Source organism: Salvelinus namaycush, unplaced genomic scaffold, assembly GCF_016432855.1.
Source record: "Salvelinus namaycush isolate Seneca unplaced genomic scaffold, SaNama_1.0 Scaffold550, whole genome shotgun sequence".
Taxonomy (NCBI): Eukaryota; Metazoa; Chordata; class Actinopteri; order Salmoniformes; family Salmonidae; genus Salvelinus; species Salvelinus namaycush.
The window spans coordinates 136,074-154,661 of record NW_024061254.1 but is presented as its reverse complement, the minus strand read 5'-3'; the positions used below and the strand labels follow the sequence as shown (position 1 = coordinate 154,661).

The 18,588-nt window shown below is 40.9% G+C and overlaps 1 protein-coding gene across 1 annotated transcript in view; it reads left to right on the top strand.

Annotated features, from left to right (window-relative positions):
- Nucleotides 1-5,209: 5,209 nt before the first annotated feature.
- Nucleotides 5,210-18,588, top strand: part of LOC120041828 (SKI family transcriptional corepressor 2-like) — a gene marked incomplete at its 5' end in the record, with an annotated part of 35,667 nt that continues 22,288 nt past the window's right edge. Inside the window, 4 exons of the mRNA XM_038986686.1 lie at nucleotides 5,210-5,238; nucleotides 10,210-11,974; nucleotides 13,373-13,436; nucleotides 13,597-13,674. Of these exons, the coding sequence (XP_038842614.1) occupies nucleotides 5,210-5,238; nucleotides 10,210-11,974; nucleotides 13,373-13,436; nucleotides 13,597-13,674 (1,936 nt within the window). The remainder of the gene's footprint in view (nucleotides 5,239-10,209; nucleotides 11,975-13,372; nucleotides 13,437-13,596; nucleotides 13,675-18,588) is intronic.

The window sequence follows — 18,588 nt, the reverse complement described above, 5'->3', positions numbered from 1 at the left end:
CTGGTGTTATCCCTAAAATCTGGTAAGTGGCACATGTCCCACCCCTGCATAAGGGCGGAGATCCTTCTGACTTAGATACTTACCGCCCCACCTGCAAGTGATCTTGCAGAGCGCTATTAGAATCCCCGAGCCGCGCTATTAGAATCCCCGAGCCACGCTATTAGAATCCCCGAGCCACGCTATTAGAATCCCCGAGCCACGCTATTAGAATCCCCGAGCCACACTATTAGAATCCCCGAGCCACGCTATTAGAATCCCCGAGCCACGCTATTAGAATCCCCGAGCCACGCTATTAGAATCCCCGAGCCACGCTATTAGAATCCCCGAGCCACACTATTAGAATCCCCGAGCCGCGCTATTAGAATCCCCGAGCAACACTAATAGAATCCCTGAGCCACTCTATTAGAATCCCCGAGCCACGCTATTAGAATCCCCGAGCCACACTATTAGAATCCCCGAGCCGCGCTATTAGAATCCCCGAGCAACACTAATAGAATCCCCGAGCCGCGCTATTAGAATCCCGGAGCCACTCTATTAGAATCCCCGAGCCACTCTATTCGAATCCCCAAGCCGCGCTATTAGAATCCCCGAGCCACTCTATTAGAATCCCCGAGCCGCGCTATTAGAATCCCAGAGCCACGCTATTAGAATCCCCGAGCCACGCTATTAGAATCCCCGAGCCGCGCTATTAGAATCCCCGAGCCACGCTATTAGAATCCCCGAGCCACGCTATTAGAATCCCCGAGCCGCGCTATTAGAATCCCCGAGCCACGCTATTAGAATCCCCGAGCCACGCTATTAGAATCCCCGAGCCGCGCTATTAGAATCCCTGAGCCGCGCTATTAGAATCCCCGAGCCGCGCTATTAGAATCCCCGAGCCGCGCTATTAGAATCCCCGAGCCGCGCTATTAGAATCCCCGAGCCGCGCTATTAGAATCCCCGAGCCACGCTATTAGAATCCCCGAGCCGCGCTATTAGAATCCCCGAGCCACGCTATTAGAATCCCCGAGCCACGCTATTAGAATCCCCGAGCCACGCTATTAGAATCCCCGAGCAACACTAATAGAATCCCTGAGCCACTCTATTAGAATCCCCGAGCCACGCTATTAGAATCCCCGAGCCACGCTATTAGAATCCCCGAGCCACGCTATTAGAATCCCCGAGCCACACTATTAGAATCCCTGAGCCGCGCTATTAGAATCCCCGAGCCACGCTATTAGAATCCCCGAGCCACGCTATTAGAATCCCTGCACTGTGCTTTTAGACCTGGACAGCTTAGCATAGCTCTGCCACTAGGCTTGTTTAAGGGGACGGTACATTTCCTAGATCATAAGATCATCATTGTGCTGCCTTATACACCTTTCATTGTGCTGCCTTATAGACCTTTCATTGTGCTGCCTTATAGACCTTTCATTGTGCTGCCTTATAGACCTTTCATTGTGCTGCCTTATAGACCTTTCATTGTGCTGCCTTATAGACCTTTCATTGTGCTGCCTTATAGACCTTTCATTGTGCTGCCTTATAGACCTTTCATTGTGCTGCCTTATAGACCTTTCATTGTGCTGCCTTATAGACCTTTCATTGTGCTGCCTTATAGACCTTTCATTGTGCTGCCTTATACACCTTTCATTGTGCTGCCTTATACACCTTTCATTGTGCTGCCTTATAGACCTTTCATTGTGCTGCCTTATAGACCTTTCATTGTGCTGCCTTATACACTTTTCATTGTGCTGCCTTATTGACGTTTTTAAGGCCTTTGAAACGTTGACCATTCCCCACTCATTCAAATACTGTCTGAAATGGTCCTGGATCAGGAGTCTTGCAAATGGTTTAAGAACTATCTGACAGACAGGACACAATGTGTGCTTTCTGATGGTGTCTAGTTTCCACTAGTAAATCCATTAACATGCATCTGTATGCAGACAACACGGTTATGTATGCCAATGCACCAACTGTTGACCAAGCTATGTTAGACCTGCAATCTGAATGTGTTACATTTCAGAAAGCCCTTGTTAATTTAAAACGTGTACTTAATGCAGGCTACATATTTACACATTGGATGTTTCTCTCTCGAGCAGGTTCCCACCTATAAATATCTGGGCTTTAGGATTAATAAAGATCTGAGTTTTAAAAAACATTGAGAAGAGCTAGTTAAAAAGTAAAGTTTTAAAGTGGGCTTTTTTAGAAATAGATCTTGCCTCTCCCTAAATAGCAGGAAACAGAATATACAATAAACTTTCCTGACAATTGTAGACTATGGTGACACACACAATTGATCAAAATCCACCAGCCGCCACTCTAAAACCTTTAAATGCAGTCTACCATAGTGCCGTTTCTTAGAGATGACAGTTTTAATACTCATCACTGCATCCTGTATCAAAAGTTTGGCTGGTCCTCTTTAAAGTCCAGTACTTCATTACTCCCTTTTAGTTTACAAAGCTCTGCTGAAAAAGCTTCCAACCTACCAAACACCTTCACAGGGATGGTTACTTCTGGAGGTGCCACTAGTACATACTGATCTAGATAAATCTTCTTCAGGTTTAGTGCCCCCCATTTTTGGAATAGCCTACAAACCCCCTACATCTCGACTCTCTGGTGCATCTAGGGCAGTTTAGGACTTTAATGTTGAATACGTTTAATGAAGATTGCAGCTGTTTGGATTTAATGTAAATCATTGTATTATTATTGATCATTTATAATGTGTTGTATTGTTGTCATCAGGGCACCTTGTAAATTAGACCCTGGTCTCAATGGGCTTCCCTCAAGAAATATACATTTTTTTTTTGTATATACACATTAAAATACAAAAACACAGTCATGGGAAGCACAAAATAAATAATTTACAAATCACAAGACCATCTTCATCTGTGAAGATTTACCAATATATTCTAGATGTATCTAATAGTTTTTAAACTGACAAAAGTGTCCGTGGTGTTTCCTATCGTTCTTGATTATCATTATTTTTCCATATTTTGATTATGGCCTCAAATTAAAGTATCAGATGGGATGCGAGGCTGTGGTGGAGTGTTCTGACTTCACAACCCGGCCTTACGCTACACATTCAGATGTGTGTATGATTTGACCATCAATCATGACACCGTTATTATAGCAAAAATAATGTTGGCTGCATAAGCACAATACCAACGTCTAGAAGCGGATTGAAACCTTTTGGGATTTTTTAACAATCCATTTAATTATGCAGCCTACATTTACTTTTTGAAAGTTAACCAATATATTTATATTTTAGGTATAATGTGTATATTTATGTTGTATTACACAGGGCGCGTTTGCAAAAGAGACCTAGGTCTCAATATGTCTTCCCTGTTAAAATAAAAGGTTAATTTAAATATAATTCAAATTGTGATAGGCCCGCAGCGTTAAATAAGGATTGCAATACATATCAGCGGGCGAGCACCAGCAATATGCAGCCCCATAATCTAGGCGATAGGTTAGGTCTACTTCTGATATATCATCAAAATGGCAACAAACTAAAAATTGCAAACAAATAAGATCTACAATAATATTTTTGAAACAAAAGCAAATGTTGTTTATTAACTGTTCCCACGCGCCGTTCTGCCGCCAAACGACACGCGACCTAATCTACCGGTATCAGATGTTGATAATATACGGAGATCAGATGACGTATTTCTATATGATAATGACCCACCCGGGGCTCCGTTCATTTGTTGACTGATTTGATGTTAAACGTCTCCGGATCACTTACTCTTGTAGCTCTTAATTTATACCCTTGTTTCTTATTGACCCAGAGAGGTCAAACAGCTATTGTGTTTTAAACGCGTGATTCATTTCACAGTAGGGAGACCGCCAATAACAGCGTCATGTATTATCAAAATGGACAATGAATGGATTTCGCAGTTAAAATGGTCCAGTATCAAACATTATAATATATATATAGCCCATATTTCTATAGTATAGTTATGTTCCTTCCTTTCGCTGATATTGGTTGGCACATATCATCGGCCCACCACTACCAAAAGCTTTGGTAGCTTTCCCAAATTAATGTCCGGGATCGTTCATTGAAAGGAAAGCCAACCTAGGCTATTGAAGTGTAAGATAAATAAGAAATAAGATTGTATTATCTTGACTTAATTTAGCCTATACTTTGTTAAAGTAATATGTTAGTTTTAATAATCAAATGCAGTGAACATTTCTTTACCATTGTAGTGTGTGTGTTGGACGGTGGGAACCTCCTGTCGCTTGATGCTGCTGCCTGGCCGCGTGCTCCGGAGGCGACACAAAAGCTCGAGCAATGACATCTAAATTGGTCTAAAGAGAAGCAGATGGGGCTCGGGGTGCTGTCACTGCCGTCGGGTTTAGGACAAAAACTCAATTAAATTGCATGCATTTAATTTATTTCATACCATTTTCAATATTATTTGCAATCAAAGTAGACTATTCTAAATGTGTCTTATCCTATTGAGTGAAATTGCATTTTTGTCCTTCTAAGTACTGAAAGATATTGTATTGTAATATGTAGTGTAACAGTCCTAATCCATCTCATTGACTAAATGTATCCAGTCAACTCTCCGACTACTGGATGGTAACTCATCCTTGGTGGCTTTAATTCATTGAATTCCAGTCGGATTGTTTCCAGTGTTGATGACATAATGTGACTACATATCAATACTCTTTACATCAATAAACAGTTTAGGTAATTGATGAGGTGTTTCGGCTACAAACACGTCATCTGTTTCAGATGATCTGTTTCTCTCCTCCATCCCGTGTATTGTTAGTGATGGCAGACATGGAGTATGTCTCATATGTGGCCTTCTATTATGATGAAGAAATATCATCTCTGTATTACCTTTTCACTCTCCTCCTCCTCCTCATCTCCCCCTCCTCCTCCTCCTCCTCCTCTGCTTCATCTCATCTCCTCCTCATCTCCTCCTCCTCCTCATCTCCCCCTCCTCCTCCTCCTCCTCTGCTTCATCTCATCTCCTCCTCATCTCCTCCTCCTCATCATCTCCTCCTCATCTCCTCTCCTCCTCCTCATCTCCTCCTCCTCCTCATCTCCTCTCCTCCTATTCCCTCTCCTCCTCCTCCTCCTCTGATTCATCTCCTCCTCCTCCTCCTCCTCCTCATCTCCTCTCCTCCTATTCCCTCTCCTCCTCCTCCTCCTCTGATTCATCTCCTCTCCTCCTCTTCCTCCTCCTCTGATTCATCTCCTCTCTCCTTCTCATCTCCTCATCATCTCCTCCTCATCTCCCCCTCCTCCTCATCTCCCCTCTCCTCCTCAGAAACATGATGCTGTATTTCTCTGAATGTTGTCTACTTGGTCTTTATCTATGAAAGCCCTGAAAGGATCTCTAGGTGATCATGACGGTTAGAAACTTGCTAAATATTGGCATCAGTAAACATGAAAACAATTAGGCTTAAAGTGATTTAGTGATTTTAACAATCAGCATGATTTACATTACATTTTCACTATAGCCAATCAGCTGACAGAAGGCTCATATGGCCACGCAATAAATGGCCTATAGTGAATAATTAAATAACATTTAGGCCTATTGTCTTGTTCCAGGTAACTAGTCTTGTTATTCATTGTATCCTGCATGGAAAATCCCACATTATTGAATTTCTTCCATGTAGGCCTATTTGAGTTAAAGTCAGTGTTGGGGAAGCTCTAAAAATATAATTTACAAAGCTACCAATTACTTGATACTGGAATAAGTTAAGCTACACTGTACCCTTACGAAAACAATAGTTTACTGAACTAATGTTATTTTGATTAAGTAGTTCACCAGGGTACTCTCCCCTGCACCTTGGAGGCTGCTGCCCTATGTACATATGCATGGAACACTGGCCACTTTAATAATGGAACACTGGTTTACTTTAATAATGGAACACTAGTCACTTTAATAATGGAACACTGGTTTACTTTAATAATGGAACACTGGTTTACTTTAATGACATGACTTAATGACTGGTTTACTTTAATAAAGGAACACTGGTTTACTGTAATAATGGAACACTGGTTTACTTTAATGACATGACTTAATGACTGGCCACTTTAATAATGGAACACTGGTTTACTTTAATAATGGAACACTAGTCACTTTAATAATGGAACACTGGTTTACTTTAATAATGGAACACTGGTTTACTTTAATGACATGACTTAATGACTGGTTTACTTTAATAAAGGAACACTGGTTTACTTTAATGACATGACTTAATGACTGGTTTACTTTAATAATGGAACACTGGTTTACTTTAATGACATGACTTAATGACTGGTTTACTTTAATAATGGAACACTGGTTTACTTTAATGACATGACTTAATGACTGGTTTACTTTAATAATGGAACACTGGTTTACTGTAATAATGGAACACTGGTTTACTGTAATAATGGAACACTGGTTTACTTTAATAATGGAACACTGGTTTACTTTAATAATGGAACACTGGTTTACTTTAATAATGGAACACTAGTCACTTTAATAATGGAACACTGGTTTACTTTAATGACATGACTTAATGACTGGTTTACTTTAATAAAGGAACACTGGTTTACTTTAATGACATGACTTAATGACTGGTTTACTTTAATAATGGAACACTGGTTTACTTTAATGACATGACTTAAAGACTGGTTTACTTTAATAATGGAACACTGGTTTACTTTAATGACATGACTTAATGACTGGTTTACTTTAATAATGGAACACTGGCCACTTTAATAATGGAACACTGGTTTACTTTAATAATGGAACACTGGTTTACTGTAATAATGGAACACTGGTTTACTGTAATAATGGAACACTGGTTTACTGTAATAATGGAACACTGGTTTACTTTAATAACATGACTTAATGACTGGTTTACTTTAATAAAGGAACACTGGCCACTTTAATAATGGAACACTGGTTTACTTTAATAATGGAACACTGGTTTACTTTAATAATGGAACACTGGTTTACTTTAATAATGGAACACTGGTTTACTTTAATAATGGAACACTGGTTTACTGTAATAATGGAACACTGGTTTACTTTAATAATGTTTACATACTGTTTTACTCATTTCATATGTACAGTATATACTGTATTCTAGTCAAGGCCATCTTATTCAACTATAGCTGTATATATGCTATTCTATCCTTCGTTTTCTACAGATATACTAAATATTCTATCCACATACTGTACATAATGTTTACACACACACACACACACACTGTATATATGCTGTATTTATACTCCAGACTTCAACATTGCTCGTCCTAAAATTATTTATTTCTTAATTCCATTCCTGTACTTTTAGAATGATGTGTATTTTTTGTGAATTGTTAGATATTACTGCACTGTTGGCGCCAGGAACACAAGCATTTTGTTACACCTGCAATAACATCTGCTAAATATGTGACCAATAACATCTGCTAAATATGTGTATGCGACCAATAAAAGTATATTTTAGTTTGACTATAACTACTTTGTAAAAATGATCATATATACATCTGAAATGTCATAGACTTAAAACTGGATACAGATCACGTCGGGGTCGTGTGTTAACAGAATGTGTAATTTAGCCTATTAAACACATCAACAAAAAACATGTTTCGAGTCAGTTCAGGTGATGAAACATTATTGCCTACTTCACGCATATGCTCTTTTATTTTGGCAACAAAAAAGTAGCGTGTAGTTCTAGTTAGCTACACCGCTACATGTCTTGCAACGCCAGGGTTGTGGGTTCGATTCCCACGAGGGGACCAGTACGAAATAGTATGACAATTGTATGCACTCACTTCGCTCTGAATAACAGCGTCTGCTAAATGACTAAAACGGAAATATAAAATGCAACACTGGTTAATGTTCATTTCCAGCTCCTTCACGGGCCTTTCTTTAGCCTATTTGATAATGTGACGAGGCCCATATGTGACATGTTGGTGCCTTACAGGCCTGTACATTTATTTGGTAGGCCTATAGCCTGCTATATGCCTTTCTCGATGTCGTGGTAGATAAAAGGGTTGGACGGAAAATTTGCTTAAGACAAATGAAGTGCAATCAGGAATTACCTGAAGGCGAGTATTGATTATATTAGTTTGAATTGATAGCCTATAGGCCTAAGTAAAGCATTTTACGTTAGACAAAATACGTTAGACCTATCATTTGATTTACATAGGCCTATGAGTTCTGTGATTTGGGACCGACACCGTTTAAAATAGGCCACTGAAGCATTTTAGTTGGTGACATCGACCTACGTACTGTTCCTGTCGTTGTTGGTAAATCTGCAATATATGTGCTGTTTGTGGATTTGTGAATGATCCTCCTCATTCAGATTGGATATACACATCCCGTTGTTCGCCCTGGTCCAGCTGGTGAGTTAGTCTCTGCAGGTGTTGTGTCACTTAGTGAAACGTCATTGGCTCGAGCTGTACGTCTAGAAGAGGGGCAGAGCCACGCGCCAATCAAGTCCGGTCCGACAGCGCAGCTTCCAGACGCGCTCCTTGTCTTCTAAAGGGAATAAGCCGGAACGAGTTACTCTTCGCCGAATGTTATTTTATAGAACATCATACATTCTCTTCTTCTATATTCTGATTTAATGTACTGCTGTTTATAGGATACATTTTATAAGGCACGTGGGTTTTAATTTGTCGGTTGTTTTGAGCGGGAGATCAGGGATGTTTTTATTTTCATAACATTTCGGTTTCTCTCATCAGAGGAGGTAAGATTTCCTGTTTAGTGAACAACACATTGGTGTAAATAGGAAGAGTAGCCTACTGTAGTATTAACCTCCACTAGCCTTTAGTTTTTAAATTATTATTTTCAGTAGGCCTATTATTAGTAGGCTATGATTAGTTATATTCGTGTTGTGTCTATCGGGCATCAATGGGCTATTATTAGTAGGCTATAATCATGTATATATGTTAAATGCATTCTGGTTTAAAGCTGCAGTAAAATCTAGAAGCGACATAATGTGGTACCTTTTATTTTTATTTGACCTTTTAATTTAGAATCTTACTTTTTGGGAGGACATTTCGTTTCCTGTGTATCTAGGCCCTGTTCGGGATGGCCTCACGTGTCGGTTTGATCTGCAGGTTAACCTGTATTTTTTTGTATATAGCCTAATGTAACGCCTGACGAATATCCATTATTATTAAACAGAGTTCACACTATGATACGCCATATATAATAAGGTATATTCGGTTAATAATATATAATAATACATTTACAAAGTTCTATACCTCCTCTCATATTGACGTGTAAATCAATTAAACTTCTATACTGCCTCTCAGATTAACGTGTAAATCAATTAAACTTCTATACTGCCTCTCAGATTAACGTGTAAATCAATTAAACTTCTATACTGCCTCTCAGATTAACGTGTAAATCAATTAAACTTCTATACTGCCTCTCAGATTAACGTGTAAATCAATTAAACTTCTATACTGCCTCTCATATTAACGTGTAAATCAATTAAACTTCTATACTGCCTCTCAGATTAACGTGTAAATCAATTAAACTTCTATACTGCAACTCAGATTAACGTGTAAATCAATTAAACTTCTATACTGCAACTCAGATTAACGTGTAAATCAATTAAACTTCTATACTGCCTCTCAGATTAACGTGTAAATCAATTAAAGTTCTATACTGCAACTCAGATTGACGTGTGTAAATAGCCTCCAGTGTTTTGGCAGAAAATGTCAAATACAAACTTTTGTTTCAACGTCAGAGAAATTGAAGTTCTGTTAAATTAGGATGTTTTTAATTTTTAATTTTGTCATGTTCAATTGCAATTCTATACTTTTTTAATCAACGTATATAAATGTAGGCGATCAACAAATGACACCCAGAGTAAAGTAACTATTGATCTTTGTCTACAGTAAAGTCTGTATCGTTCTCCCAGATATACATTTGTTGTAAACACTTCGGCTACTTGTCTTCGATGCGCATTAAAGTGGAATATGCAGCGGGCCCAGGCGGAGTTGCATTAAACTTGTTCTGCAAAATGTTTTTTTTTTTTTTTTTACATTCTCAGTACAAACTTAAGTGAATGTTTATAATAAAATAATACAAATAAGCAACGTAAGAAATCACAAATATTTTTTGATAATAATACAAAGTGCTGATTGTTGTTATTGTCATTATTATTACAACTAAAAGAGTGTCTGACTGATGTTCAGTTTGAACTCTGGCTCATGTGTTCAGCACAGTATCCTCCAATCAGACTCCACAGCAACTCAACCTACACCAGCGCTACCATGACGACCCCCCCCAGACCCCCCCACTCCTCCTCCCTGAAGCTCAACCAGGTGGGTCAAGTGGTTCTGTATGGTGTACCCATCGTCTCCTTGGTGATCGACCATCAGGAGCGGCTGTGTCTGGCCCAGATCTCCAACACTTTGCTGAAGAACTACAGCTATAACGAGATCCACAACCGCCGCGTGGCGCTGGGTATCACCTGTGTTCAGTGCACCCCTGTCCAGCTGGAGATCCTGAGGCGAGCTGGCGCCATGCCCATCTCCTCCCGCCGCTGTGGCATGATCACCAAGCGAGAGGCGGAGCGGCTGTGTAAGTCCTTCCTGGGAGAGAACAACCCCCCCAAACTGCCCGACAACTTCGCCTTTGATGTGTCACACGAGTGTGCCTGGGGTAGCCGTGGTAACTTCATCCCAGCGCGCTACAACAGCAGCAGAGCCAAGTGCATCAAGTGTTCCTACTGCAGCATGTACTTCTCTCCTAACAAGTTCATCTTCCACTCTCACCGTACTCCTGAAGCCAAGTACACCCAGCCGGACGCTGCTAACTTCAACTCCTGGAGACGCCACCTGAAGCTGTCAGATAAAACCCCTCCTGACGACCTGGCGTTTGCCTGGGAGGACGTGAAGGCCATGTTTAATGGTGGCAGCAGGAAGCGGTGTCTACCCTCATCTCACTGCTCCCCCATGGGGCCGGGAAAGGTTGTGAACTCTGGTCTGCCCCACATGATGACCCCTGACCTGGTCCAGAAGAGGAGCCGCTTCGAGGAGGAGGAGGACCTGGATGGAAGCAGCCTGTCTCCCCGTAAGAACCCTCGCAGCTACCCGGTGATCCCTGTGCCCAGTAAAGGGTTTGGCATGCTGCAGAAGTTTGCCCCCACTTCCCTGTTCCCCAACCCTTACTCCTTCCCAGCCTTCAGCCTCTGTCAGCAGAAGAAAGATGACAGTGAGGTGATGACAGTGAAGAACACTGGTCTGTCAGGTCTGCTGTGGCCCGGTCGTAAAGACACCTTCTATCCTCCGTTCTGCATGTTCTGGCCCCCTAGGGCTGCTGGGGGCCTCCCGGTGCCCACCTACCTGCAGCCACAGCCCTCCGTCAACACTCTGTCCTCATTGGCCGAGAGCCCCTCCCTCAGGCAGGCCTTCCTCGACATCTCAGAGCCCCCACACCCAGGGGCAGGGCCAGGCATGGGAGCCACACCCAGGTCAGGTCTGTTTGACCTTGACTCCTCCACCCTGACCTCTGACTTGCACCCTGTGACCTCAGAGGGCTGGCTGAAGGTGTTGGACAACCCCTCTCTCCAGGCCAGGAGAGCCTACTACCACTCAGCCTTCCGACCCGTCGTCAAGGACGCAGAAAGCATCGCCAAGCTCCATGGCAACCTGGAGGAGTTTGGGTCAGAGCTCCACCTGTCCCCCGGGACCAGCTGCAGCTACGCCTCTGAGAGCGGAGGAGAGGGGGAGGAGGAAGGAGAGGTGGATGTAGAGACCAAGCAGGATGAAGAGGAGGAGGAACACTTCAACAGACCAACCCCACCACAGACACACAGCGGCCTGCACCTCCGAGGGCTGACTGAAGGATCAGGACCTTGGGAGAGAGGAGAGAAAGAGGCTGTCACCTTCCCCTGCAGCCCTGCAGATCACAGCCAGGACCAGAGCAGCAGTAGCCTGCCTGCCTCTCCTCCTGCTCCCCCTGCCAGCCCCACACACACCCCGCTGCAACTGGAGGACCAGTCCTACAAACATGTCAAAGTAAGGCACTTTAATTATTATTTAAATGGCGCTGTAGGCTGGCTGATGTAATATGCATAAAAATATTAATATCAGCATCTCCCTGAAGAATTGAAACATCCACAGTGCTCTGATCGCTGATAATAAGAACAGTCCGGTATTGTTTAATGGTCACATTATATCGGTTCTCTCCTTGTCACTTTCTGCCATTTAGCCTTTCTAATTTGGAACCTGTCGACTCCACATTAACAAGGCTAAGGGAGGTGGTCCCCAACCAGGGGAAACAGTTACGTTGTACTAATACAAGGAGTCATTCACAGTCTAATAACAATACTAATGAAGAGACATTAACTGTCTAATAACACTAATGAAGAGACATTAACTGTCTAATAACACTAATGAAGAGACATTAACTGTCTAATAACACTAATGAAGAGACATTAACTGTCTAATAACACTAATGAAGAGACATTCACAGTCTAATATTAACACTAATGAAGAGACATTCACAGTCTAATAACACTAATGAAGAGACATTCACAGTCTAATAACACTAATGAAGAGACATTCACAGTCTAATAACACTAATGAAGAGACATTCACAGTCTAACAGTAACAATACAGCTTGTCTGCAAATGCGATGATAGATGCCTGCTTCATCATAAAGGTGATTTACTAAAAGTCCCCCTCTGTTCATGTCTACAGCATTGTTAACAGCGTTGTTCTGGACATACAAGATTAGGGTTAGGGTTAGATTAGACAAGGTTAGGGTTAGATTAGGGTTAGGGTTAGATTAGACAAGGTTAGGGTTAGATTAGGGTTAGGGTTAGATTAGACAAGATTAGGGTTAGATTAGACAAGGTTAGGGTTAGATTAGACAAGATTAGTGTTAGATTAGACAAGGTTAGGGTTAGATTAGGGTTAGGGTTAGATTAGACAAGGTTAGGGTTAGGGTTAGATTAGACAAGATTAGTGTTAGATTAGACAAGATTAGGGTTAGATTAGGGTTAGGGTTAGGGTTAGATTAGACAAGGTTAGGGTTAGGGTTAGATTAGACAAGGTTAGGGTTAGGGTTAGATTAGACAAGGTTAGGGTTAGATTAGACAAGGTTAGGGTTAGGGTTAGATTAGACAAGGTTAGGGTTAGATTAGACAAGGTTAGGGTTAGGGTTAGGGTTAGATTAGACAAGGTTAGGGTTCGGGTTAGATTAGACAAGATTAGGCCAAAAGGAGAATTGTTCCACTCCATTGATTCTTCAAGTCTGTGAAAGCCAGCTGGTAGTCTAGTGGGTTAGGGTTAGTCTAGTCTACACCAGCATCCTGCATCCCAAGACACCAGTGGTTCTGTTCTGTGTAGCATTATTCAACACTATCTCTGATATGTCGATGTTAAAACCTCTGTCTCTCTCTGTGTTCTCAGACTCATAAAAGCAGAGACCATGGACTGCCTGTTTGTGCAACCAAAGAAAACTCCAAAACAGCTGGTACGCAGTGTTACCTAGGTGTTACCTAGGTGTTTAAAGACATTGGTTCCTTACTACCAGTTTTCTGTGTGCATGGGACCAAATCAACTCAGAGGCTCCAGATGAACTGATGAATTCATGTCCTTCTGTTCTCTCCTTCTCTCCTCCCCTTCTCCTCTAGATGAAAACAAAGAACCTAGCAACTTCTTTGTATCAGAGACTAAATCATCTGACCCTGAGTACTGGAGAGAGATGGCAGGTAAAACTTTGCCTATCACACCATTACAGCTATTATACCATACCATTACAGCTATCATACCATTACAGCTATTAAATCACACCATTACAGCTATCATACCATTACAGCTATTATACCATACCATTACAGCTATCATACTATACCATTACAGCTATCATACCATACCATTACAGCTATCATACCATTACAGCTATCATACCATACCATTACAGCTATCATACCATACCATTACAGCTATCATACCATACCATTACAGCTATCATACCATTACAATGATCATACCATTACAGCTATCACATCAAACCATTACAGCTATCATACCATTACAATGATCATACCATTACAACTATCACATCAAACCATTACAGCTATCATACCATTACAGCTATCATATCAAACCATGACAGCTATCATACCATACCATTACAGCTATCATACCATTACAGCTATTATACCATACCATTACAGCTATTATACCATAACAGCTATCATACCATTACAGCTATTATACCATACCATTACAGCTATCATACCATTACAGCTATCATACCATTACAGCTATCATACCATTACAGCTATTATACCCTACCATTACAGCTATTATACCCTACCATTACAGCTATTATGCCATTACAGCTACCATACCATACTTTCACAACTGGTTTATCAAGACAGGTTAAACCATGCTATAATATCTAACTGGTTTATCAAGACAGGTTAAACCATGCTATAATATCTAACTGGTTTATCAAGGCAGGTTAAACCATGCTATAATATCTAACTGGTTTATCAAGACAGGTTAAACCATGCTATAATATCTAACTGGTTTATCAAGACAGGTTAAACCATGCTATCTTAGCTAACTGGTTTATCAAGACAGGTTAAACCATGCTATCATAGATAACTGGTTTATCAAGACAGGTTAAACCATGCTATCTTAGCTAACTGGTTTATCAAGACAGGTTAAACCATGCTATCATAGATAACTGGTTTATCAAGACAAGGAGAACAACAGCCTCATTCTCCTCTCACAGACCATAGGTTTAGGGATTATTAGAGACTCATTCGCCTCTCACAGACCATAGGTTTAGGGATTATTAGAGACTCATTCTCCTCTCACAGACCATAGGTTTAGGGATTATTAGAGACTCATTGTACTCTCACAGATCATAGGTTTAGGGATTATTAGAGACTCATTCTCCTCTTACAGACCATAGGTTTAGGGATTATTAGAACCTCATTCTCCTCTCACAGACCATAGGTTTAGGGATTATTAGAGACTCATTCTCCTCTCACAGACCATAGGTTTAGGGATTATTAGAGCCTCAGTGTACTCTCACAGACCATAGGTTTAGGGATTATTAGAGACTCATTCTCCTCTCACAGACCATAGGTTTAGGGATTATTAGAGCCTCATTCTCCTCTCACAGACCATAGGTTTAGGGATTATTAGAGACTCATTCTCCTCTCACAGACCATAGGTTTAGGGATTATTAGAGACTCATTCTCCTCTCACAAACCATAGGTTTAGGGATTATTAGAGACTCATTCTCCTCTCACAGACCATAGGTTTAGGGATTATTAGAGCCTCATTCTCCTCTCACAGACCATAGGTTTAGAGATTATTAGAGACTCATTCTCCTCTCACAGACCATAGGTTTAGGGATTATTAGAGACTCTTTCTCCTCTCACAGACCATAGGTTTAGGGATTATTAGAGACTCATTCTCCTCTTACAGACCATAGGTTTAGGGATTATTAGAACCTCATTCTCCTCTCACAGACCATAGGTTTAGGGATTATTAGAGACTCATTCTCCTCTCACAGACCATAGGTTTAGGGATTATTAGAGCCTCAGTGTACTCTCACAGACCATAGGTTTAGGGATTATTAGAGACTCATTCTCCTCTCACAGACCATAGGTTTAGGGATTATTAGAGACTCATTGTACTCTCACAGACCATAGGTTTAGGGATTATTAGAGACTCATTCTCCTCTCACAGACCATAGGTTTAGGGATTGTTAGAGACTCATTCTCCTCTCACAGACCATAGGTTTAGGGATTATTAGAGCCTCAGTATACTCTCACAGACCATAGGTTTAGGGATTATTAGAGCCTCAGTGTACTCTCACAGACCATAGGTTTAGGGATTATTAGAGACTCATTCTCCTCTCACAAACCATAGGTTTAGGGATTATTAGAGACTCATTCTCCTCTCACAGACCATAGGTTTAGGGATTATTAGAGACTCATTCTCCTCTCACAGACCATAGGTTTAGGGATTATTAGAGACTCATTCTCCTCTCACAGACCATAGGTTTAGGGATTATTAGAACCTCATTCTCCTCTCACAGACCATAGGTTTAGGGATTATTAGAGACTCATTCTCCTCTCACAGACCATAGGTTTAGGGATTATTAGAGACTCATTGTACTCTCACAGACCATAGGTTTAGGGATTATTAGAGACTCATTCTCCTCTCACAGACCATAGGTTTAGGGATTGTTAGAGACTCATTCTCCTCTCACAGACCATAGGTTTAGGGATTATTAGAGCCTCAGTATACTCTCACAGACCATAGGTTTAGGGATTATTAGAGCCTCAGTGTACTCTCACAGACCATAGGTTTAGGGATTATTAGAGACTCATTCTCCTCTCACAAACCATAGGTTTAGGGATTATTAGAGACTCATTCTCCTCTCACAGACCATAGGTTTAGGGATTATTAGAGACTCATTCTCCTCTCACAGACCATAGGTTTAGGGATTATTAGAGACTCATTCTCCTCTCACAGACCATAGGTTTAGGGATTATTAGAACCTCATTCTCCTCTCACAGACCATAGGTTTAGGGATTATTAGAGACTCATTCTCCTCTCACAGACCATAGGTTTAGGGATTATTAGAGCCTCAGTGTACTCTCACAGATCATAGGTTTAGGGATTATTAGAGACTCATTCTCCTCTTACAGACCATAGGTTTAGGGATTATTAGAACCTCATTCTCCTCTCACAGACCATAGGTTTAGGGATTATTAGAGACTCATTCTCCCCTCACAGACCATAGGTTTAGGGATTGTTAGAGACTCATTCTCCTCTCACAGACCATAGGTTTAGGGATTATTAGAGCCTCATTGTACTCTCACAAACCATAGGTTTAGGGATTATTAGAGACTCATTCGCCTCTCACAGACCATAGGTTTAGGGATTATTAGAGCCTCAGTGTACTCTCACAGACCATAGGTTTAGGGATTATTAGAGACTCATTCTCCTCTCACAGACCATAGGTTTAGGGATTATTAGAGACTCATTCTCCTCTCACAGACCATAGGTTTAGGGATAATTAGAGACTCATTCACCTCTCACAGACAATAGGTTTAGAGATTATTAGAGACTCATTCTCCTCTCACAGACCATAGGTTTAGGGATTATTAGAGACTCATTATACTCTCACAGATCATAGGTTTAGGGATTATTAGAGACTCATTCTCCTCTCACAGACCATAGGTTTAGGGATCATTAGAACCTCATTCTCCTCTCACAGACCATAGGTTTAGGGATTATTAGAGACTCATTCTCCTCTCACAGACCATAGGTTTAGGGATTATTAGAGCCTCAGTGTACTCTCACAGACCATAGGTTTAGGGATTATTAGAGACTCATTCTCCTCTCACAGACCATAGGTTTAGGGATTATTAGAGACTCATTTTCCTCTCACAGACCATAGGTTTAGGGATTATTAGAGACTCATTCTCCTCTCACAGACCATAGGTTTAGGGATTATTAGAGACTCATTCTCCTCTCACAGACCATAGGTTTAGGGATTATTAGAGCCTCAGTATACTCTCACAAACCATAGGTTTAGGGATTATTAGAGCCTCAGTGTCCTCTCACAGACCATAGGTTTAGCGATAATTAGAGACTCATTCTCCTCTCACAAACCATAGGTTTAGGGATTGTTAGAGACTCATTCTCCTCTCACAGACCATAGGTTTAGGGATTATTAGAGACTCATTCTCCTCTCACTGACCATAGGTTTAGGGATTATTAGAGACTCATTCTCCTCTCACAGACAATAGGTTTAGGGATTATTAGAGACTCATTGTACTCTCACAGATCATAGGTTTAGGGATTATTAGAGACTCATTCTCCTCTCACAGACCATAGGTTTAGGGATTATTAGAACCTCATTCTCCTCTCACAGACCATAGGTTTAGGGATTATTAGAGACTCATTCTCCTCTCACAGACCATAGGTTTAGGGATTATTAGAGCCTCAGTGTACTCTCACAGATCATAGGTTTAGGGATTATTAGAGACTCATTCTCCTCTTACAGACCATAGGTTTAGGGATTATTAGAACCTCATTCTCCTCTCACAGACCATAGGTTTAGGGATTATTAGAGACTCATTCTCCTCTCACAGACCATAGGTTTAGGGATTGTTAGAGACTCATTCTCCTCTCACAGACCATAGGTTTAGGGATTATTAGAGCCTCATATATAATCTGAAGTACTAGACTCTGTTCTAATATAATCTACAGGTCTACACCCTGTTCAACAGTACTAGACTCTATTCTAATATAATCTACAGGTCTACACCCTGTTCTACAGTACTAGACTCTATTCTAATATAATCTACAGTACTAGACTCTATTCTAATATAATCTACAGGTCTACACCCTGTTCAACAGTACTAGACTCTGTTCTAATAGAATCTACAGTACTAGACTCTATTCTACAGTACTAGACTCTGTTCTAATAGAATCTACAGTACTAGTCTCTGTTCCAATATAATCTACAGGTCTACATCCTGTTCTACCTTACTAGACTCTATTCTAATATAATCTACAGGTCTACACCCTGTTTCTACAGTACTAGACTCTGTTCTAAAGTACTAGACTCTATTCTAATAGAA